This window comes from Suricata suricatta, chromosome 17 (genome assembly GCF_006229205.1).
Source record: "Suricata suricatta isolate VVHF042 chromosome 17, meerkat_22Aug2017_6uvM2_HiC, whole genome shotgun sequence".
Classification (NCBI taxonomy): Eukaryota; Metazoa; Chordata; class Mammalia; order Carnivora; family Herpestidae; genus Suricata; species Suricata suricatta.
In genome coordinates this window covers 42,750,303-42,774,696 of record NC_043716.1, presented here as the reverse complement: position 1 = coordinate 42,774,696, position 24,394 = coordinate 42,750,303, and the positions used below count along the sequence as shown (strand labels likewise).

At 38.2% G+C, this 24,394-nt stretch overlaps 2 protein-coding genes across 2 annotated transcripts in view; both read right to left on the bottom strand.

Annotated features, from left to right (window-relative positions):
• EFCAB3 (EF-hand calcium binding domain 3) overlaps positions 1 to 21,596 on the bottom strand; it is a 95,547-nt gene extending 73,951 nt beyond the window's left edge. The window contains exons 1-8 of the mRNA XM_029929196.1: positions 21,514 to 21,596; positions 16,604 to 16,657; positions 13,504 to 13,608; positions 12,921 to 12,974; positions 12,058 to 12,162; positions 9,670 to 9,723; positions 2,346 to 2,450; positions 1,612 to 1,665 (exon numbers count right to left, since the gene is read on the bottom strand). Of these exons, the coding sequence (XP_029785056.1) occupies positions 1,612 to 1,665; positions 2,346 to 2,450; positions 9,670 to 9,723; positions 12,058 to 12,162; positions 12,921 to 12,974; positions 13,504 to 13,608; positions 16,604 to 16,657; positions 21,514 to 21,583 (601 nt within the window). The 5' untranslated portion in view covers positions 21,584 to 21,596. The remainder of the gene's footprint in view (positions 1 to 1,611; positions 1,666 to 2,345; positions 2,451 to 9,669; positions 9,724 to 12,057; positions 12,163 to 12,920; positions 12,975 to 13,503; positions 13,609 to 16,603; positions 16,658 to 21,513) is intronic.
• A 691-nt stretch (positions 21,597 to 22,287) lies between these two features.
• Positions 22,288 to 24,394, bottom strand: part of LOC115281647 — a 30,043-nt gene continuing 27,936 nt past the window's right edge. The window contains exon 8 of the mRNA XM_029927066.1: positions 22,288 to 22,349. Within this exon, the coding sequence (XP_029782926.1) occupies positions 22,288 to 22,349 (62 nt within the window). The remainder of the gene's footprint in view (positions 22,350 to 24,394) is intronic.

Genomic DNA, 24,394 nt, shown 5'->3' with positions numbered 1-24,394 from the left:
ACTCTGACCGGTGTGAGGTGGTATCTCAAACAATAGTTTTTATCAAATCAATAAAAAATGAGGATTTACAGAGAGTCAGTGTATACGTTTCAGATGAGTTTAGTAAATGAAGAAAGAGAAATCTTAGGAAAACAAGAATAAAGAGTATATAATTTTTTATATACTGTCTAGATAGTAAATACTTTTGAAATACAAAAAAAGAGAAGAAATCACAGAAGGAATGACTGACATAATTAAATACAGAAAATAAAAAACGTCTGTATGTAAAAATACAACATAAAGGACAGAGAGTAGATTACTGGTTACTTAGGTCTGGGAAGGTTGTGGGGAAGGGGGAGTGACAACTAATGGGTAGAGTATTTTTGGGGGTGATCAAAATGTTCTAAATTGATTTTGGTGATGGTTTAGCAGCTCTGTTGATATATTAAAAACCATTGAATTACATACTTTAAGTGGGTGCATTGCATGGAATAAAAATATATTTCAATAACCTATTATAAAACATATGACATGATAAAGTAAAAATGCAAATAACCCACTGGGAAAGTATTTTCTGTATCTATGACAAATGTGCTAATAAGATCTTTAAATTATAAAGAGGTCATTCAAATTAGGAGGAAAAAGCTTGGATTCTGATAGGAGAATGGGCAAAAGAGAGGAACAAGTAATTAAAAGACCAAAGGACATAATGATATAAAAACAATTTCAGCTTTGTTGATAATTTAAAAAATCAAAACAATGAATAGATTCCATTTGCATTTATCAAATTAGCAAGGATCAAAAAAATGTGACAATAAACTATTGTGGCCAGGGCATAATGGTAACCCAGTAGTCTTATCCACTTGTATATATCACAACCTTAAACATGTTAAGATTTACTGTATTTACTAGAAGAATCTATCCAAAGAAATAGACTTAAAGTTGGAAAAAGATCACAACGTGTAAGAGCACATCACTGGAGAATATGTAGATAAATTTTCAACAAGAAAAATGATTAAGTAAATTATAAACACAATTTGATGTATAGTCATTAAAAATAATGTTTATAAAAAATTTTTAGGGGCACTTGGGTGGCTCATTTCATTGGGCGTCCAACTTCTGCTCAGGTCATGATCTCACAGTTTGTGAGCTTGAGCCCCACATCAGGCTCTGTGCTGACAGCTCAGAGCTTGGAGCCTGCTTCTGATTCTTTGTCTCCCTCTCGCTTTCTGCCCCTCCCCCGCTCACGCTCTGTCTCTTTCTCTCACTCAAGAATAATTAAACATTTATTAAAAAATTTTTTTAATAACATGGTAGAATTCTTACATGATAATATTAGGATTAAGTATAGGATCCATAAAACATACAATAAGAGTTTAGTTATCTATACAGACATCTACACAGAAAAAAAGAATAGAGAGAACTATAATAAAAAAGGTGACTATTTCCTGGGATTATGGGTAATTGCATTGTTTTCCATATGCTACTTTATATATTTTTCTCAAATAACCCAATAAAGAGTAGCCACTTGGATATTTGTTGAATACATGTGTAATTTCCTGGTTTATATTATCAGAGAAAACAGTTACAACAATCTGATATGTTATTGTCCTTATCCTTTTTATCACTCACCTTTGAAGGACTTCACACCCTCCAGTAAATCTTTCTCAAACACTTTTTTATCAGCTGTAAGATAAAACATGATTGAATTTTTGATGATTCACAGAAATCAAAGTGTTTACTTTCAGGTAGGGAAATTTAGAAATTTATCACAATTCATTCTCAGTGAAGTGAAAAGTATTTAGAAAACTCAATGTATTGATACTCTATCCCTGGACAGAATACAAGGCTATTGTTAGTGGCACCCTAGTTTGCTGAAATACACACAGATTTTTCTTTCTCATCTCGCAATTTGATTTCATCTTTTCTTTCTTCATCTTTCCTGCCCTTCTGCCCTTTCATCTTCTTCCAGCTTAGACCTTAGATTTCCCCCAAAGGGACAAAAGAACTTGTTTGTCCTGTGACAGGACCTCTCAATGTAGAGGTCCCAGTTTCCTAGACCAAAATTTAAATGAAAGAACAGTATTTTTTAAAATGCTAGGATAAAAAAAAAATGCTAGGATCGAGTTTTAAAAAAAAATAATTTTAATTGACATAAATTTTTCAAACCAGTAGACTTTCTAATACAAAACCTTAAAACAAACCTTCTGTGAAGTTTTGAGGACTTGAGGAGAGCGGGTCACTGCAGACATGGTCCCTGTTTGCCCAGAATTTAGGATAGTGCTATGCACACAACAGATCTTCAATAAATCTTTGTTGAATGAATAAGTTTTTAGATATCAGTAAAGCAGAACTTCAGTGCTTACCAGAAACTGGCAGGGTTTTCAGAAGCTTTTTGTGTTCCTTATTTGTGATCTCTATTCCCATGTTTTTCAGAACGTTTTTCAGGTCCTCAGTAGGAATCTTCTCTCCTTTAGAAAGACATACATATACATAAGGAAACATCCTTCCCAGGTTCAGTGGGAAAGAACTATGCATAATCAAGCTTGGTTTAGCTATTAAGAACCAAAGGGGTGAGTCAGAAATTCTTCTTTTAACCTAAGGTGATATCTTCAAAGATGATATCATATATAATATGTGAAACAGTGATTATATAATTTTGCAATAATTTAGATATGTTTGAAGGCTAATAATTCAACCACTAATATAGCATCTGCATTCTTTTATTTCTTTTTTCCCCTTTTCTTCTACACTCTTCTCCATCCCCTCCTCTGGGCCTCCCTGCCCTCTTCCTTTCCCTCTTCTTTTACCTGAATTATTGGACTAGTTTAAAAAATGACAATAAAAGCTAGTTCTCTATATAATTTTTCAGTAAATTTGAGTAAATTTATATTTACATTATTATACTGTAAGCTGGGCATATGAGAATAGTGGGAGAGATTTGAAATCACATATTTAAAAATCTACTGAAGCCAAGAGAAAACATAGAAGCCATAAGAACAAGAAATCAGGGGGAAATAGCCTAATCTGAAAAGGAACTAAAACAATATCTAGAAATAAAAATGTAGTTATTGAAGTCAAAACATCAATGGACAAATAGTATGAGACACAGTTGTAGAGACCGTGAGCTAGAAAGGAAGTTTAAGGAAAGACAAAAATGTAAAAATAGGGAAAATATGAAAAGAAAGTTACGAAGGGCAAATGAGAAGGTTCATCATACATGTAATAGGAGTTTCTAAAAATGAGAAAAAAAAGAAGAGGCAATATTTGAAACACAAGGGCTGAGGGTTTTCAAAAGTTGATGGGGGGCATGAATGTTCAGTTTTAGGAATCATAAGTTCTGAGCAGGAAAAAAAAGAAGTCCACACTTGGCCACATGGTAGTGAGAATTTAAAAGATAGAGATAATCTTAAGAGTTACAAGAGAAAAAGAGATCAACTATAAATAAATAATGAAAACTTACACTTGATTTTTAACAGCAAAAAGAGAGGTCACAAAAACAGTGGATATATGAATCTATCATCTTTCTGTCTGATATTCATATGTATTTTCTTCTTTCTCCTTTTTTCCCTTTTAAATTTAAATATGACTTTTACTATAGGTTAATTTTAGAAGATAGTCTTTAGGTTACAGAATATTCCGATGGGACTGTAACTAAAGTTGAGAATTAACATGGCCCAGAGGTAGTATGACATGGCCCAGAGACAGACTCCTAGAACTTTGCTTCTCCTAACTCTGGGAAGAGAATGAGAACACCTTCCTTTGTATGAAGGATAGTGCATCTTATTAGTTGGAAACAGAGTTGTTTTGTTATATGGAAGTTAAGTTCAAATATACGTAGAAGGGTCCATAGCTGAGTAGCCAGAGGGGTAGACGATTTCAGCTGTTCAGTTGTTATCTCTCAGTCCCAACCCCACCCTTCTACGCTTTGCTGTGTGATGCTGAGGCTGGGACTTGGTAGACAACATTTCTGTTTTGCTAGCTGGTTCCATATTAAACTCTGCCAATGAGTGGGTGGGGGGAGGGGTAGAGAGAGAGAAAGACTGAAAGGCTGTCCAATGAAGTTCCTTCCTGTACCAGTAAATGAATCCAGTTTTCAATTCTTCAACCTTGTGGAGCCAGTTTCATTACACTCATCAGAGATACTGGCGCAGACTTCAGAGTTCTAAGGTAGAATGATAATCTACAAGTCTAGACATAGTCAAAGTATGAGTCAAGGCTTAGTTTGTAAACGAAAGATATTTCCAGAGACCAACTCTTGTTCAAATTACTAAGAAGGATGTACTTCAGGAAGAATGAAACAGAACCTAAAAAGGAGTAGAAGTAAAAAGCAATGGTGAATAAAGAGAGTGATAAGTGTATTTAAGTTTTACAAAAATCGGCTTTAAATTGCTCTGCCCTTGCTTTCAGTATACTCACTTGGCAAAAGGTCATTCTTGTTTAAATACAAGTTTGTGCTTACTCTGTGCCTGCAGCCAGGTAGCTGACTAGAGCTGGAGTGAACTGTGCTGTTTTCAGTTTAAATGGATGATCGTGAACCTCAGGTGAGTCCTTAATTTGGTTGGGCAACCACACTACACTTTGCTGGTATATTAACTTTCCTGCTCTACTTGCTGATTACTTCATATCTTTTCTTTTCAAACTGCCACTTCCTCTTCTTCCATTTGATCATAAGTTCTTTTATGTCTCTAATTAAAAACCAACAACAGCAAAGCCTTCCCTTGATGTCACTTTGACCAATTTACTTGCCTCCTTGTTCCACTTCTTAGCTTCCCTTGGCAGCGGTATTTCTCAGATATTCACACTGTTTCTTCAAGCTATCTTCCCATTTTCTCTTAAACTCACTCCATTTGGGATTCTTTCCACCCTCACTACCTGAAACTTTTGTTTTTTGTATCATTAATGGTAGTTGATGACTTGAGATCACTATTGTGGCTATACGCAATGGTCAGCTCTCAGGTCTTATCTTACTCGACCTACTGACCTATTTGATTGTTGATCTGCCCTCCTGGCTGATACTTCTAGCAGCTGCTGTATATGCCCTGATCACATCTCTTCAACCCTTACCATTTCAGTGAAGGCCAGCCCAAGTTTCAGTGGCTGGCATCTCTTTATCTGAGGGATTTCTTTGGTTGCCAGAGTTCACTCTGCCTGTGCTCAACTGGCCGGAAATACAAGTGGAGGAATATTGGCTCCCTCTCCTTGAGCAGTCCTCAACCAATGACTGATGGAAGTTGGTGTAAAAACCTAGCTCTACCACTCGTCCTGAGGCTGTGTTTTAGACCATTTCCCAGATAGTCCCCAATGGGATTGAGTTCCAGTTACTTTCTTCGTAACTGGCCTGATACACACACACTATGTTTACTGCCTTTATTCACATCTCACTTCTCTACTCCCCTATCTGTGTTTCCTGTACTCACTTCCCAAGTAAACCATCTGTCTGTGTGCTATTTGTCTCAGGGTTTGTGTCTGGGGGCACCCAACCTAATCTACTTATTTGGCTTTTAGAACCCCATATTCTCTTGGTTTTCTACCTACCTCACTGGTCACTTCTTGGTCTTTTTTGCTTTAACACTACTTAAAAATTAATTTATTTATATTTTGAGAGAGAGAGAATCCAAAGCAGAACTTCACACTGCCAGTGTGGAGCCTGATGTGGGGCTTGAACTCACAAACCATGAGATCATGACCTGAGCTGAAACCAAGAGTCAGACACTTAACCAACTGAGCCACCCAGATGCCCCAGGTTTAACACTTCTTAAGGTTGAAGTGCTCCAAGATCACTCCTTAGTTCTCTTTCCTTCTCTATCTATACTCACTCACTCCTTGAGTGAATTCATTTCAGTCTTATGGCTTTAAATATCATCTATATCCTTATGGCTTTCAATTTTATATTTTTAGTCAAGATATCTTTCTTGAATTTGTAAAGCCTGGTGGCTTTGTACCTGATATCTCTGTTTGGGAGTCTATTAGACATCTTGAAATATCCCAAACTGAACTCCTAATTTTCTTCCATCCAAACCTGTATTTCTGGTGACTTTCTCCAGACTCCGATGGCAAGTCTATCCTTTCAGTTGTTCAGGACAAACATTTTAGAATCATTCCTGACTTCTTCCTTTATTTAGTTTCCATCAGGAAACCCTGTTGACTTCTTTTATTATTATTTTTAATTGTCATAAAATTGACATATGACATTATTTTAGTTTTAGGTATACAACATAATGGTTTGATATTGGTATAAGTTATGAGATTATCACCACAATTAGTCTAATTAAAATCCATCAACACAGTAGCTCCTTTTAAAGCTATCCAGAATCCAGCTACTTTTTAATCATCTTCATTGCTTTCTACCCTGGTATGAATCCCCATTTCTAACATTGATTACTTCAAAAGCCCTTTTAGGGTTCAGCTCCTTATTCTCTCCCTTCCAGAGTCTGTTCTCCACATAGATCCGAGAAGATTTGATGAAAACATAGGTCAGATCATATCATGCTTCCACTCTAAAACCTGCAATAGCTTTCAATCTCTTTAAAAAAAAAAAAAGCCCAAGTCCTGGAAGGGCTTTCACGGTCCTGACTAATCTTGCATCCATCACTTCTTTCTCCTCATCTCCTATGACTTTTTTTCTTCCTTATTCAGCTTCAGAGACATTGGCCTTCTTGTTGTTCCTTGAAAAGTCCAGGTATGCTCCTGCCTTTAGGTCTTAGTCCCTGTCCCCTCTTGCCTACAATTCTTCTAAAAGTCCCCATGTGGACAAAACCCTTACCTCCTTCAAGTATTTGCTCCAATGTCACCTTCTCAAGGAGGCCCAATTATCTGTTTAAAGCCCGAAGTGTTCCTTTCCCAAACACACCTTCCCCTTCCAATTTCCTTTAGTCTGCTTTTCATTTTTCTATAGCAGTGATCACTTTTTAATACACTACATAGTGACTTATTTATTATGTGTATTGTTTACTGATTGTCTCCCCTGCTAGCGTGTAAGCTCCAGGGGAACAATAATCATTGTTCTGTTTGCAGTTATATCCTAAGTGTCTAGAACAATGCCTCGCACTTAGTAAATGCTAAGTAAATAGTTGTTAAATGAGTAAATGAAGGGAGGAAACATTGTGTTAAAAATATAGTTCCATATAGGGAAACAGAAGCAAACCAGAACTACTGGGACTTCATCAAGATAAAAAGCTTCTGTATAGCAAAAGAAACAATCAACAAAACTGAACATCAGCCTATGGAAAGGGAGAAGATATTCGCAAATGACGTATCTTATAAAGAGTATCTAAAACCTATAAAGAACTTATCAAATTCAACACCCCAAAACTAAACAATCCAGTTAAGAAATGGGCATGAATAGATGAATAGATACTTTTCCAAAGAAGACATGCAGATAGCTGACAGACACATAAAATATACTCAACATCACTCATCATCAGGGAAATACAAAACCATGATGAGATACTACCTCACACCTGTCAGATTGGCTAAAATTAACACAAGAAACAACTGGTGCTGGTGGGGATGCAGAGACAGGGGGACACTCTTGCACTGTTGGTGGGAATGCACACTGGTGCAGCCACTCTGGAGAACAGTTTGGAGATTCCTCAAAAAGCAAAAAATAGAACTACCAGGGAGGCGGTGCTGAAGAAATCCATAGAGATGAAGTTCCTCACCGGCTATGAGGTTTTTTTGTTTGTTTTTTTTTTAAAGTCTCTAGTACATTTATTTGTATAAAGAGTAAACAAAGTGCATATAGAGTGGCCACAGGTTTGACATAGACAGAGACCTTGGGTGATGTAGGGTTATTGAACAAATTTAAATGGCAAGTTTATTGTTGCCATTGCATCAATCCAGAACTCTCTTTCGGGCTCAAAAGGTTGAAAAGTAATGACATCAAACAAATGCTAGACGACATTAACAAGAGTTTTCCATTCTTGGTCATAAAAGATCTTACAGTTTACACTGAATCAGAGATTAGACATTTTTGATTACCCAGCTATCTCTAAGCAAACTGAAAATAGTCTAGTAGACCCTGAACTCTTGTAGACGGTTAAGTACTACAATACTGACTGGTTGTGTACGGCATCCGAAACCAATGCTGGAACAGCTTGGCCCAAAGTGGTAGAGTTCTAAAAGGATCTCCATGGACATTTCATACAAGCATGTAGGACAGTATCCAGGGTCTTGGAGTCAATCCTGATTAAACATATACTGTTGAGGAAAGCACAGGCCTGGTTCTCAAGAATGAACATGCAGCAAAGTATCTATTCCACAGCTGTCCCCCTGGGTACGACCTGTTTTCTCAAAAATCAGTACTGCCGGTCACCCAAGGGGACAGGAGCTAAGCCACTGAAGAAACAACTCAAAGTTTAAGTCCTACTGATGACAGGAATACACTTGTCTTTGTATAGAAACAATAATCTAACTGGTATCTAATATTTTCAAGAATGCTTGGTCTATCACTGTATAGATATGGAAATTCGAGGGCAGGTTACAATACTAAGTCCATAAATCTTTGTCTTCAATTTACCTGCTGGGAACAAGTGCTTGGGTCAGCTCCTCGTTTGCTTGTACGCAACTGTGATGGTAAACTAGCCAAACAAAATGGTGGTACCTGTTCTTTCCAAAAGGAGGAGTGCTTAAGTGCTTTCTATTATTCTGGTTGCCCTCATTTGTTACGGGTGCCAAATTTAAAGAGGGAAGTACTTACACATAATGAGTACCACAGTGTGCCTTATACATGGTACATGCCCAAATACAAATTTTTTCAATTAAAATTTCTTTTTAAAATGGCTTGGGTATTTGTCAGGAAAGGAGGACTTGCTACAAGGTTATTCATGCCTCTTATTTTAAAAGTGCTTCTAAAAGTGCTTCAAATCCTTTAATTAAGTTCTGAAAAGTTGTCCGATTAGTTGGTTGGAATTCCCAGCATTTTCTCATAAGTTGATAAACCTCATCTGGGCAGTTAGGTGGACAAGGCAAACGTTTTCCTTCTTTTAACGTATTCACAAGTCTTGTTACTGTCATCTGGCCATGAGTTGGGCCTATCATTTGAACTATTTAATATTTACCCAAAGGAGACAAAAATACAGATTGGAAGGGGTATATGCACCCTGATGTGGATAGCACCATTATCAACAGTAGCCAAATTATGGAGAGAGCCCAAATGTCCATCAACTGATGAATGGATAAAGAAGATGTGTGTGTGTGTGTGTGTGTGTGTGTGTGTGTGTGTGTGTGTGATGGAATATTACTTGGCCATCAAAAAGAATGAAATCTTGCCTTTGCAGTGACATGGATAGAGCTAGAATATATAATGGTAAGCAAAATAAGTCAATCAGAGAACGGCAAATACTATATAATTTCATATGTGGAATTTAAGAAACAAAACAGATGAGCACATGGGAGGGAGTGAGGGAAGAGAAGAGAGGGAAACAAACCACAAGAGACTCTTAATGAAAAAGAACAAACTGAGGGTTGATGTAGGGAGGTGGGTGGGAGAGGAGTAGGATGGGTTATAGGTATTAAGGAGGGGACTTGTTCTGATGAGCACTGGGTGTTGTGCATAAGTGATGAATCACTGAATTCTACTCCTGAAATCAATATCACACTGCATATTAACTAAGATTTAAATTAAAAAAGATTCATATAACACTTTAAGATCACATAATATAATCCTTGTTGTAACATCTCACTCACCTGTAATTTTTTTAACTTCACCCATCAACACATTTACATCAATCTTCCCATTACCTTTAAGACAAAAAAAGCATCGAAAAGATTTTTAGAAAAACGATATAAAAATTTTTAATTGTGAAATAGAATCCCCAAATTCAACCATTTTAAGGCATTTTCTCCAGGAGTTTATTATTTCTTCATGTCATCAACTTAAATAAATATAGCTCCTGCATTTTACATTATCAAATTCCATACAGCACAATGCATGAGCAAGGTTTAAAGCACTCTCCTTTCCTTCAAGACAATCTACTATTTACTAGGTTACTCTTTTTCAGGCATGGGTCTGACATTTTTGGAGAGTTTAAAAATTTTGTTTAAAAATGACATTTCCATTTTGTCAGTGCTGACTTTCCCTTTGGGCTTATTATCACCTTAGCCTCAAGCGATCCCCTTAAAAGACAGAGTGCCGGTACGCATGTCTGGCTGCCCTCAGGTTGCCAACATGATAGTCATCAGGTTGATATGTTCAATTAAATTCCCAGGTATGATGACAAAACTCTTGTGCAGTATTCATTCTCAACTGAAAGCCTTTTTCATGGACCATGCACTTAGTTTTTTTAGTTTATTTCTCAAATTCTGAAGCTACTAGAGGTCAACAGATACATTGTTAGTAGTTCGTAATATCGCAAGTTTGAGAAATACTGGGTTGGGATGTTAAGATAGTAGTTAAAAGATACTATTACTCTAATTGGAAAGATTCAGTTTGGAACCTTAAAGCTGCCTGTGGACATACTCAATCTCCACTTACGACTTCGTCAAGGGTTCCCAATCCATCACTCCTCAAACATGTTCACACTCTTGTTTTATGTGTGATGATAATCCTAAGATTGCAAATTCCTCTGACAGTGAGGTATCAACAATCACTTTGTATTCTTATTATTACCTCAGCATTAATTTTAGAGTTTCCAAAAGATTGATGCCCCATAAATGTTTACTAAATAATTGAGTTCCAGTAGAATGCTAACATATTGTAGAGAATGAAGTAGCTTTAAAACCGGTATATATTTTAGGTTCTTAGATATGGAATTTATCCTTGCTTGTTCTTTTTTATGTCTTTTCAATTATGATCTTTTATTGGTACCCTTTTATAGTTTTATAGCATTGATGATGATGATGATGATGATGATGATGATGATGAAGAATACTATTAAATTATGACTTTTAAACAGGATAAAGAAGAACCTTTATTGGAGAAAAGTCTATTCCTGTAAAGGACAGATCCCATCAGGTCTTTTGCTTTGTGTCTCTTAATTAGCTTCACTGAGGCCCATCGGGCCCCTGAAACAGTCTTCCATCCTATTTCAGATGGTTCCATATATGTACAAGATAGTCCACAAGAATTAGATTAGAATTAGGCTCACTTTAAATCACTGTGCTGGTATCTTTTCTCATGTTTCAGGATAGTAGAAAAACAAGGCAAAGACAATATCTGTATTTATTGAACTGGTAGGTTCAGAGAGCTATGAAAAGGATTAATATTTAATCCAAAGAAAAAGCCATTTTTGGAAAAACTGATTACCTCTTATTAAGGCAAAGTTTCTGAAGGTCTAGAACAGTGTCTGACACATAATAGGCATTCAGTTAAAAGTTTATGAAATAAAGTGAAAGGTACTACTGATTTAGAAAAGCCCATATTCATGGAGCTGGATCAATCTTATATCTTCACTACTTCCTCAAGGGGACAGGTGTCAAAATTTCCTCATGAATTTTTCTCAGTTCTACCATCATGAGAACAGTCTAATATACGCCAAGTTTAGTTAATTCTGTTGAATGTTACTATGTATATTCTTACATTTCTTAGTTCTAGTAGTTCATGGCAGTATAGCAGAGTGGTTGTTAATAGACAATTTCTGGACCCAGATTGCCAGTCCACCACTTACTAGCTCTATGACTTCACACAAGCTACTTGAGTTTTCTGTGCATTAGTTTCCTTATATGTATACTGAGAGTAAAACCGGAACCTGTCTTATAAGGTTGTGAGCAAGATTAAATAAGATGATGTATGTAAAGTGCTGAAAACAGTGCCTTACACGCATCAGGACCATGTAATGTCACTTGTTGCTATTTAATACTGGGTTAGTGGTAGGGACTCAAAGACTAAAGTCTTGAGTATTCTCCATTAAACCTTGGCATTCCCTGTGAAGAGTGACACTTGCCATCTATACTGGGCAGCATTCGTGGTGATGCTTCCCAAGTTAAAGCCATTGGGCTCAGTTTTGTAGCTATGCTAAAGGCCTCACTCTTTTCTTTTTCTTTTCAGATACATCCTATCTTCAGGGATTCCAGGCCTGATACTAGCTTCAAGTCCAATGTTTGGCTCAGGAGTATATTGACATTCAAAATTCTCACCATCAGTTGGTAGGAGGTCCTTTAGTTCCTGGATTTCTTTCTTCTTGAGATCAATTCCCATGTTTTTCAGGAAAGTGTCTACCTTATTTGGGGATACCTTCACCCCTTAGGAAAGAAAGAGATGGGATACGAAAAATATTTGTAATGATGTAAAGAGTGGGTTACTATAGATCACGCCTCGGCATTGATACTGCACAGACAATAAAGAGCAAAGAACAGTTAAACCATCCACCTAAATGTGGTTTGTTGGCATCTAAGTCAGGAATTCCTAAACCCTGATCTGTGGAATTTTGTTATTACTTTTAGAAAAACATTAAGGAGAAGAAAGTGAGGAATTAAGAGTATTTGGTGAGTCATGGCACAGTCTAAAATCAGCCTTTATACATGTGTTTGCACAGAAGAATTTGAAACTTGCTAAGTTAATGGACAACTACAAATCCATCTATCCATCCACCCACCCATCCGCCCATCTATCCATTCAGCTAGCCATCCATTGAGCCAGACAGACAGCCAATCCATGGATTTTCTCTATCATAGTTCTCTGGGACACTTTTTAAGAATATATGCTTCTAGATACTATCTCTGGAAATTCAAGATCAATATGATTGGAAAGGGGCATAGTGACCTGAAGGCTACATTTCCCACCCTCCCCCTGGTAATTTTGATATACAACTTTATTTGGGAACCACTGCCTTTGGGTTACTGTTATGTGCCTAAAACATACAAAGAATAAACACTGACTTAACAACCCACTGGAACAGCTGGGTAAATAATCTGAAAATTGTAAAATAGGAAGTTTTTGAAAGTAAGAGCAAAGCTTGATGACCAGTTTTACCTGCCTTTTCAATATGTTTCTTACTCACCTTTGAGAGACTGTAACCCTTTCATCAGTCTGTTCATATAAACCCTTCCTTTGGCTGTAAGAAAGGGAAAAATCAAGTTTCAGGCAGAAGTGTTGATATTTAAATATACAATGAAACATGCATAAGTTCAGAAATGTTTAATCTTTTATACTAGAAATTTAAATGATTAAAAAAATTTTTAATGTTCATTTATTTTTGAAAGAAGAGACAGAGAGCATGCAGGGGAGGGGCAGAGAGAGAAGGAGACACAATCTGAAGCAGGCTTCAGGCCCTGAGCTGTCAGCACAGCACCCGATGTGGGGCTCGAACCCAGAAACCACGAGATCATGACCTGAGCCCAAATCAAGAGTTGGATACCTAACTGACTAAGCCACCCAGGCACCCCTGGAAATTTATATTGTTTCACTTCCAAGAATAAAACTTAGGAATGGAAACACCTCTCGATTTGGTGAAATCATCTTGGTAATGGGTAGGAGGATAACACATTCCTTAACTTGGGAGTATCAGTTACAAAAGTCCAGATACTCAACATTCCCTGAAAGCCACTGAGAATTTTCCCCACTGTGATATTTTTAGTGCTCACCATCGACCGGAAGCTTGTGCCGTAGTTCCAGACTTTCATCTTCTGTGAGTGTTATCCCCATATTTTCCAGTAAAGTTTCCAAGTTACTAGTATCGGCCTTCTCACCTTTAAAAATTAAAAGGTAGGAATGGTTGAAAATTTGAAGACTGGTGATCTCATGTTATTAAAAAAAAATGCCCATATGGCATGAAACATTTTTTTTCAATGTTTATTTATTTTTGAGAGACAGAGAGAGACAGAGCATGAGCAGGGGAGAGGCAGAGAGAGAGAGAGAGAGAGAGAGAGAGAGAGAGAGGGAGAGAGAGAGAGAGACACAGAATCCAAAGCAGGCTCCAGGCTCCGAGCTGTCAGGACAGAGCCTGACACAGGGCTTGAACCCATGAACCGCAAGATCATGACCTAAGCCAAAGTCAGAGGCTTAACCGATTAAGCAGCACAGGTGCCCCTGGCATTTGTTGATTAAACAATGAATCTGACAAGAATGCCAGCCAAGACATCATTTTAGAGCTTTTTGGCTAAAACAGTGGTGATCAAATTTAGGCTGGCAGTCTGTAGGTGCAAACATTCACGGGTATACAGGTAGAGTGAGAGAATGCATCAATAAGGAAAACAACGCTGTTGAGATATGATTTTGTGTCAATGCTAAAATCTTGGTGTTGCAGAGTCTTAATTACGTATCATGGAATCATACAGGGCTTTTCGCCAGGGGCTTCTTTCTTAACCCAGACTAGTTCTCCGACATGCCTCAGGGACTCGATGGGCTTACTTCCCTCTCTTCTTGGCAGCCACCGCCACCCAGTATATTTTTTGGGTGGCGAGGAAATTAGATGCAGTCTTCCAAGCTCGCCTGTTTTGGAAAACTAGCACATAGATATTTTTATTCTTCCAGACAGAACACCAGACTCACAGCATGGGTAAGACACAAAGCTAACAAGTTTGTTTGGTGATAGACTTGGTTTTAGTTCTTGGTTAGGAGGGTGAAAATCACCACTTAGCCATCTCCCGATCTTGTAGGATGGCTGGGTGAAACTTTCCTTCAAGATGGCTCTTGCCTCTAGCTTGAATACGCAGTTTAGCAACAAAAACAACAAAATGGTATTTATGTGAGGTGACGAATGCGTCAGCTAACCGAATTGTGGTAAACATTCTGAAATACATATGTGTATCAAATCATCACATTGCATACCTTAAACTTACATGATGTTATATATCAATAACATGTCAATAAAGCTGGGGAGGAAAGATGCTATTTTAGTGGGCAATTTGCATCTCCTAATCATTTCCAATTCCAGAAAAAGAAAAGTCTTGCTTTTAGACCTCTGGCGGCACACGGCAGTGCTACCATTGAGGGGGTAACACCTGGGCAGTGAGCCGGTCTCTGCACAAGTGCCTGGGAGGGAATGTGTCCAGGGCTGCCCTCCGCCAGCTGCCTCAGACCTCAGTTCTGGGAAACCCTGCACCACGGAGCTTCTCAAATCCCCCCCATAAGCAGCTAACGGAATGATTCTTCAGACACAACAGAGCAATTTCCTAGTCTGTTAACTTGATCATGTGGGTTTTTTTTTGGTAAAAATTTTTTTAATGTTTATTTGTGTGTGTGTGTGTGTGTGTGTGTGTGTGTGAGAGAGAGAGAGAGAGAGAGAGAGAGAGAGAGAGAGAAAGAGAGAGAGAGAGAGAGACAGAGAGAGACAGAGAGAGGACAGAGCACAAGCAGAGGAGGGGCAGAGAGAGAGAGGGAAACGCAGAATCCAAAGCAGGCTCTAGGCTGTAAGTTGTCAGCATAGAGCCCAACATGGGGCTCGAACTCACAAATCATGAGATCATGACCTGAGCTGAAGTTAGATGCTTAACTGACTGAGCCACCAGGTACCTCACGTAACATTTCTATATGCTCCTTCCTCTCAAGTCTCACAAAGAATGATTTACTTCTGCTCTTTATTGTCTTTCACCTGTACATTTACGATACGCTTGCTAGCTAGTTTCCTTGACTCTATTCTTGTACACACACCTCCATCCATCCTTTATACTGCTACCAGAGTAATCTTTCTAATTTACAAATCTAATTACATAGTCCCCTGCTTAAAATCCTGGAATGGCTCCCGACTCTGTGCAGAATGAAAGTCATACTCCTTTACTAAGTATACAAGATCCTCTGTGATTTGTCTCCTGTATTAGTTTCCTATTGCTGTAACAAGTTACTGAAAACATGGTGGCCTAAAACAATACAGATTTTTTTCTCTTATAGTTCTAGAGGTCCGAAGCCCAAATTAGTGTTTTACTGAGTTAAAGTTAAGGTGTTGGCTGGACTGGTTCCTTCAGAAGCCTCTTGGGAAGAATCCGTTCCCTTGCCTTTCCCACTTCTAGAGGCCGCTTACACTCCCGAACTTACTGCCCTTCCTCCATCTTCAAAGCCAGCAGTGCAGCACCTGCTTCTGCTGTCACATTGCCTTCTACTTTTTCTGTTGCCAACTCTTACCTTGCTTCCCTCTTCTAAGGACCCCTATGATTATATTTAGAGCCCAACTGGATAATCAAGGAAAACCTCTCCATTTCAAGATCCTTAATCACATCTCCATGGTCCCTTTGGCTACAAAAGGCAACATTCACAAGTTCTGGGGATTAGGACCTGGATATTTTTGGGAGTCATTACTCAGCCCACCACATCCTGCTCCTTACTCTTTAAGTTTATTCTTTGCCAAGCTCCTGACAGCATTTATGTTCTAGCTACTCAATATTTTTTTCTAGTTCCTTAAAGCATCATATAGTTTCTCATTTTGGCCTTTTATTATTATTTTTGTCTCTATCAGCAATGCCCATCCTGATGTGTCTGGCAAAACTGACTTATAGTTTAAGGATCAGCTCTAGGGCTCACCATTCTATTAAAACATTCCCCAATTTCTCTTCCTCAGGTGCAAGTAACCATTCTATCCCTTCTTTACTTTGTATAGGTTTTTAACATTGCACTGATAATATTTTATTGCATTTATTTGTATGTTTTTTTCTTGCCCAAGCTACATGAGCTCCTGGAAGGTTGGTTTTTATATATCCGCACTTGGGATGTATAGATGTTTACTAATGAGGTAATAAAGATCTAACCCACCTGTAAAAACACTTCCTTCATCCATTAGCACATTCACTTCAATATTCCCCTCATCTGTAAGAAAAGACAGAATTTTATGTAATGCATAAAACCATAGTAGAAATAGAAGAAAGACATAAAAGTCACACACTGAAGTACAACACAAAATCAGCAAATTTTAAAGATTTGCTCTAGAATTTTATCTTATTATGAAATGGAAAATGTGGAAAGACAAAGCTCTGATTATAAAAAAGTTACTTAATTTCATACAAAGACATCAGAATTTTCTATTAAGATAAACTGTGCAATAGTAGAGTGCTCTGGGCTGAAATGTAAAACATAGCCCTCTCTACTTTCAGAACAGGAAGAACTCCATTTCACTGATTATGAGGCTGAAAAGCATCATAAAAGGGGTGAGTGCTCCAATAGGAAAGATTTGACTTGATACATTAATAATGCATATTTCTGTACTGAAATGACAGATGACATTTAGCTATGTTCTTCTACCATCCACACTCAACATGTATTTAAGAAGCTTTGATTGGGGCACCTTGGTGGCTCAGTCGGTTGAACAACTGACTTCAGGTCATGATCAGGTCATGATCTCACAGTTCACGGGTTAGAGCCCCATGTTGGGCTCTGTGCTGACAGCTCAGGGCCTGGAGTCTGCTTCAGATTCTGTGTCTCCCTCTCTCTCTGCCCCTCTCCTGCTCATGCTGTCTCTGTCTTTCTTGGTGCCTGGGTGGCTCAGTCAATTAAGCGTCTGACTTTGGCTCAGGTCATGATCTCATGGTTCATGGGTTCAAGCCCCACGTTGGGCTCTGTGCTGACAGCTCAGGGCCTGGAGCCTGCTTCAGATTCTGTGTCTCCCTCTTTCTCTGTCCCTACCCTGCTTGTACTCTCTCTCTTTCTCTCAAAAATAAATAAAGTGTTAAAGAAATTAAAAAACATAAAGAGCTCTGATCAACCTAATTGAATTTTAATAAAATTTAAAAAATTTGTATTTTTAAAAAACTTTATTTTGTATTTTCCTCTTAAATGGGGGTATTTAGAAGGAACCACCTGATAGGTGGTCAGTGCCTTACAGGAAAATGTTTCATCCATTCTCATGTATTTCGATTAGTACCACAGAAGACTTAGGATGGTCTGAGACGGGTCTCTAAGGCTATTTCCTGTGGGCTCACTGCCCTGAAAGGGGGTACTCAGGGAGACGGCTGATACTTCCACAACCAAAGTCACTGTTGTGACATTCCAGTAAACTTTCAAGATACCTGGAAAATGTGATAGCAAAAAATATCTACATCCTTTCATAGGCAGATCAAAAATACTGGGAAATTGTGTATTTCCAGTAAATAAAAAACTACCCTATGGAAAATTTACTTTCTCTGGCTATAGCAAAGGCATAATTAAGTGGCACTGTGTTGAGATGAATATATGCTGGTTGTTATTATTACTACTAATAAAAGTCCTATGCTAGGAGCTTACAATGTTTAGGAAGGGTAGCCATTATTTTGTTTTTAACAAAAGGGAACTAAGACTTAGAGGAGTTTATGTGACCAATTCTACACAGTTAGGAATTTTCAGTGCTGAGATTCAAAACTGTGTCTTATTCCAACTTCTAAATTCTTTCCACAGTGCCATCTGATCAGCGCAACCAGTGGGATTAATCTCAGGTTTTTGCTGCTTTTCCCAAGAGAACTGTTATCCTGGAAACTTTCCAAGTAGGTCTTGTGGGTCTTGCTATTATGAGTTCATGCTAACACATGTTAGGTGTGAATGACATAAAGGAAAATTACTTTGAAAATTATTCTCCATCTTGAACTTGTTTCTGGTAGTTCAGAATCTACTCTAGGTAAATGTTTTCCTCCCTGTCTTTTAATATTATTTCCTCCTTATTGTATTTGCTTACATTTAAACTTTTCTTATCAAATATTTCCTCCATTCTTCTTCTTCTTTCTTCCTTTCTTCTTCTGCTTCTTCTGTTTCTGCTTCTGCTTCTTCTTCTTCTTCTTCTTCTTCTGCTCTACTAATAATCTAATCAGTGCTGTGGCATGTTGCTAAGCTTTGCTGAATCTGTGGATTGGTAACTTCCTAAGTAAAGATGAATTATTGGAGTCTTCATTTCTAGCCATATTCATATATGTATCTATTTGAATGCTGTGTAGGTATTTTAAAGTCAACATGTCTAAAACTAGAACTACTCTCTTGACACTGCAACCTAAACATCTTCCTGAATTCTCCAATTTGCTTATGATATGACTGATGATCTAGTCACCAAAAGGTCTGTTTTCTTAAAATTCTTAATTTTCATGATTCACATGTAATCAGTCACCAAGCCTTATTCCTTTAAATTCTAAAATATTTCCCAAATTATTCTCTTATCTGTCATTAAGTTCACTTCCCTTACGCAGGCCCTATCATCTCTTGTTGCATCAGAGCAATAGCTTTTAAATTTGAATATTTGCTTCCAATAATGCTTCCTACATTGTCATCAGTATTGACTTCCAAAAGAGAAATACTCCAGATATATCATTGCCTGTAGGATAAAGTCTTAAATCAAGGAGAGAAAAGTACAATTCAAGAACAATAGTTGGGACTTGTCAATATTCCACTCTCAATAAAGGGTTGAACAACTAAATAGGAAAGTCAGTAGCGTAAAGGAGACTTGAACAATATTATCAATTATGAAACATTCTCTAGGATATACCAGGCCATAACATAAGTCTTATTCAGTTTAAAAGGACTGAAATCATAAACAAGTGGAATTTGTTGACTATAGTGGAATTAATTAAAAATCAACAGCAGTAGGAAATTTGGGAAATTCACAAATATTTGAAAATTCAAAAACACATTTTGAAATAACCCATGGATCAAAGAAGAGATGTTGGAAATTGGAAAGTATTTCTAGCATTCATGAATTTGCATGATTTTATGCTTTTGTATGCCTTGCTTTCCTCATCGGGAGTGCCCTTCTCTCTCCTCAGGTTATCCTTGAGTTTTCCCACGTAGTAGCACTTGCAAGTTCAGGCTCTGTACGCACTGTACACACAGCCTGCTGGGGTTGCCTGTGGGTGGCTGCGCGCTTGCTGTCACTTGTCCCAGCTTCCCTTTCTTTTTTTTCCCTTTTATATAGTTTATTAGGATAAAACAAACAAAATATTCCTTAATTTTGTTTTATAGCTCTATAAAAATTATCATGCTATAGCAATCTAGACTAGTTTTTTTCACTCAATATTATATTTCCAAGAATCATCCATATAGTATAGTGTCATAGTTTATTTTCACTAATGTACACATTATTAGTATTTCATTATGCATCAATGGTAAATACCACAATTTATTTATATACTTGGTCACCGATCACGTTGCTTCTTTCTTTTATTTTTCTTCTTCCTTCCTTCCTTTCTTTCTACTTTCCTTTCTTTCCTTTTTTACTTCCTATCCTTTGACTTCCTTTCCATTTCTTTTCCTTCTTTCTTTTGTTATTTTTAAAATAAATTTTTTAATGTTTTTTATTTATTTTTGAGAAACAGAGAGACGGCACAAGCAGTGGAGGGTCAGAGGGAGAGGGAGATACAGAATCTGAAGCAGGCTCCAGGCTCTGAGCTAGCTGTCCACACAGAGCCTGACACGGGACTTGAACCCATGAACCATGAGAACACGACCTGAGCCGAAGCCGATGCTTAACTGACTGAGCCACCCAAGTGCCCCTGTTATTTTTTATTATTATTATTTTATTTATAGTTTATTGTCAAGTTGGTTTCCATATAACACCCAGTGCTCTTCCCTACAAGTGCCCTCCTCCATGTCCATCATCCTCTTCCCCTTTCCCCTTCCCCCTTCAGCCCCCAGTTTGTTTTCAGTATTCAAGAGTCTCTCATGATTTGTCTCCCTTTCTCTCCCTCTTTTTCCCCCATTCCCCTCCCCATGGTCCTTTGTTAAGTTTCTCCTGTTAGACCTATGAGTGAAAACGTATGGTATCTCTCCTTCTCTGCCTGACTTATTTCACTTAGCATGACTCCCTTGAGGTCCATCCATGTTGCTACAAATGGCCAGATTTCATTCTTTCTGATTGCCATGTAGTACTCCATTGTATACATAAACCACATCTTCTTGATTCCTTCGTCAGTTGATGGATATTTCCCAGCTTCCTTTTCTTTTTCTTTGTCTTTGTATTTTTATCTTTTATTCTTTCTTTCTTTATTTTTTTTAGAGAGAGAGAGAGCACACAAGCAAGGAACGGGGACAGAGAGAATGAGAGAGAGAGAGAGAGAGAGAGAGAATCTTAAGCAGGCTCCACTCTCAGCACAGAATCTGACGCAGGGCTTGATCCCACCACCCTGAGATCATGATCTGAGACAAGATCAAGAGTTAGACACTCAAATGACTGAGCCACCCAGGCTCCCCTCTTTAAAAAATTTTAATTCCAATATAGTTAATGTACAGTTATATTAGTTTCAGGTGTCCCGGACAGTGATTCAAGAAGTCTATACATCACCCAGTGCTCGTCACGACTGCCCTCCTTTATCCCCATGGAATGCCCATTATTTTTTCCTGAAGAATTTCTGTACATCTTCTGACAAATCTTTCTCTAATACCTACCTGGCAAACTTACCTTTTCCCTTCCTTCAGGATCTTACTGACTGCAATCTTAGTATTAAGCACAACTGCAGAGCTTTCTAATGACCCGTCAGCACATGGGCCTGCTTACTAGACAGCGCACTCCTAGAGGACACAGAACCACCATCTTCGTGTTTATATTCCTCATAGCTTATGCAGATTAGGCACTCAATAAAGTCCACTGCAGGCATTGGTGAATTCTTGAGGATTGAGTCCTTTTCTTTTTGTTTTTTAATGTTTCTGCACACTCTAAATGCACTCTCAGAAACTCACACACACAAATGCAAAGTTTCACCATAGGGGCAGCTCACCATCAGTGGGCAGGTTGCTGAGCAGGTCCAGGTACTCTGCTTCTCCCAGGTCAAAGCCCATATTTTCCATGAAGTGTCCTACGTCATTAACCTTAAGCTCCACTCCTTAGGGTAAAAAGGATGAGAGTGAGAAGAGCAAACAATAATGATAAAGTGAAAGATGCTAGGCATGTCCATGCATTAATTAGAAGGACAATAATCAAAAGAACAATAAATTTGTCTCAATGAAAAGAGCTAGCATGGGAATCAAGGACAGAACCTGCTTTCTATTTTGTTCAGAGGACTTGACTATAGCCCTCATGAGACAGTTATTAGGAGAAAAGTGAAGGATAGGCAAGTCTGGTGAAGACACTGTCTTTCTAATTCTCTTCTGGGAATAGGACTTGGAATGACAGAGACAAACATAATTCCTTCAAAGGTAGTTATGTGAAAAGTTGTAAATGATGAGACAAAAATAATAAACAAACAGGTTAGACTGACAAAGTTGTCATTGCCATAAATAAATGCATGGGTTTTTTTTTCTTTTTTGTTTTACAGAGAGCAACAGAGAATGAGCAGGGGAGAGGCAGAGAGAGAGGGAGACAGAATCCAAAGCAGGCTCCAGACTCTGAGCTGTCAGCACAGAGCCCAATGTGGGGCTGGAACCCACGAACCATGAGGTCATTCCCTGAGCTGAAGTCAGACGCTTAACCAACTGAGCCACCCAGGCACCCCTAAATGTGGTTACTAAAATATAAATACAAAACATAAGCAGTCTCGATTTTACCTGATTGCTTACTCACCTTTGAGGTGTCGCAGGCCATCCAGCAACTTATGCTTATACAACTTTCCAGCAGCTGTAAGATAGGGCACAATGCAGTAATTGGTAAGGGAACCTGTTATAATAATTTAAAACCTGGCAATTTCAGAAAGAACAATCTTATATATAGTTTTACTCAAATTTCTTTCATGTTTATATCTCACCTTAAGAGTTAGACCAGTGGCAGAAAGCTCTCAAGAGAGTAAATCTGCCTACTTAAAAAAAAATGTTTATTTTTGAGAGAGAGAGTTGGACAGAAAGAGAGAGAGAGAGAGAAAACGCATGAGGGGCAGAGAGAGATGGAGTCACAGAATTTGAAGCAGGCTCCAGGCTCTGAACTCAGCACAGAGCCCAATGTGGGGCTCAAACTCACCAGCTGTGAGGTCATGACCTGAGCCTAAGTCTGACACTCAACTGAATGAGCCGCCCAGGTGCCCTGTACCCACTTTCCAATTTGACAATTGAGACAATTATTAGTGGTGCCTTTCCACACTTTTTCATGTCTCTCTTTTCATCTACTTATCATTTTCTCCTCTTTTGCTTAAGATCACACATATTAATGCTCATAGGGATAAGAATTGGTAATAGTGGGACTCACGAGTGAAGAGATGGATGATTTCTGAGCTAAAAAGCCTGACAACCATGAGCATGTCTACATGTTTTCCATGTGACATCAAGTAGATACTGTTTTAGTTATTTTCCTTGACAGGCCCATGAAAATAATTCTTCTGCAAGGCAATCCCTTGGTGAGTGGTCATCTGCTACCATCACAGGCTTTGTATTTTACAAAAACTCAAACATGGATTTCTATTCCCACATAGATGGTGAGTTAGCATGAATATCTGGTTCCTTCCCAATAAATCAACCCTGAAGAAACTGAAGTCTGAGTAGAAACTTGCATTCTTTTTTTCAAAAAATTTTTTATGTTTTTATTTTTGAGAGACAGAGACAGTGCGAGCAGGGGAGGGTCAGAGAGAGAAGGGGACACAGAATCTGAAGCAGGCTCCAGGCTCTGAGCTAGCTGTCAGCACAGAGCCTGACACAGGGCCCAAACCCACAGACCCTGAGATCATGACCTGAGTCAAAGCTGGAAGCCGGGTGCTTAACCGACTGAGCCACCCAGGCTCCGGAAACTTGGATTCTAAGTGAAAAGTCACAGCAACACCAGTGGGAAATGGAGAGCTGTGTCAGTGTGGGTGCATGTGCGTACAGCCCAGAGTGGAGGGCTTACCTGCAGTGCAGTTAAAGGGCCAATTGGGGAAATACTAAAAAACAATTTTGGCCCTTGCCTCTCTGTACATGACTCTGAGATTACCATTTTCCACCCCTTTTACTATAGGACGTAGCAGCAAAAGCCTAGATGACCGGTGCAAGTGGAAGGTGACATCAGGGCAGCATGTAAACCCTTTGGGAGTGAGGAACGGATGTAAACAGGCGAGGGCTGACAAGTTGCCCGACGCATTTCATCCTCCATTTCTCTTCTTGATGCTGAGAGCTGTTGGATTACAATCTATACAGATTGCTTCTTCCAATTCTACTTCTTCTTGAAACAGTTACAGTTCAGGAAAATGATCAGCAGTGTTTCGGTCTCTCTGCCCTAGGGGTCATCCTCTCCCATCCCCTTAAGCCCAGCAGGCTGGTGTGTACAGGAGCCTGACTTTACACCCTTACCTAAAGCATATTTTCTTTTTTTTTTTCACATTTTAAATCCTATTATTTTTTATTTTATTTATTTATTATTTATTATTTTTTATTTTTACTTTTTTTGAAATTTTATTTTATTTTATTTTTCTACTTTATAAAGTTTCATATTTTTTTAACATATGCAATTATTTTCCATCATTTACAATACAGTAGTTACAATGACACTCCAAACAGAAAAACAAAGTAAAAAAATCAAAACACCAACTTCTGTTTCATGTAATTAGACTTATACAGAAATTAGAAGGTTAAGTAACAACTAGTTAATCACCTAATTTCACAGCTATCTGAAGTGGCAATCGTTAAAGCATATTTTCAAACATAGTAATGATGCCCCAAGAGAACAAGGACTCACAGGGCCAAAGTAGCTAGTCATCTGAA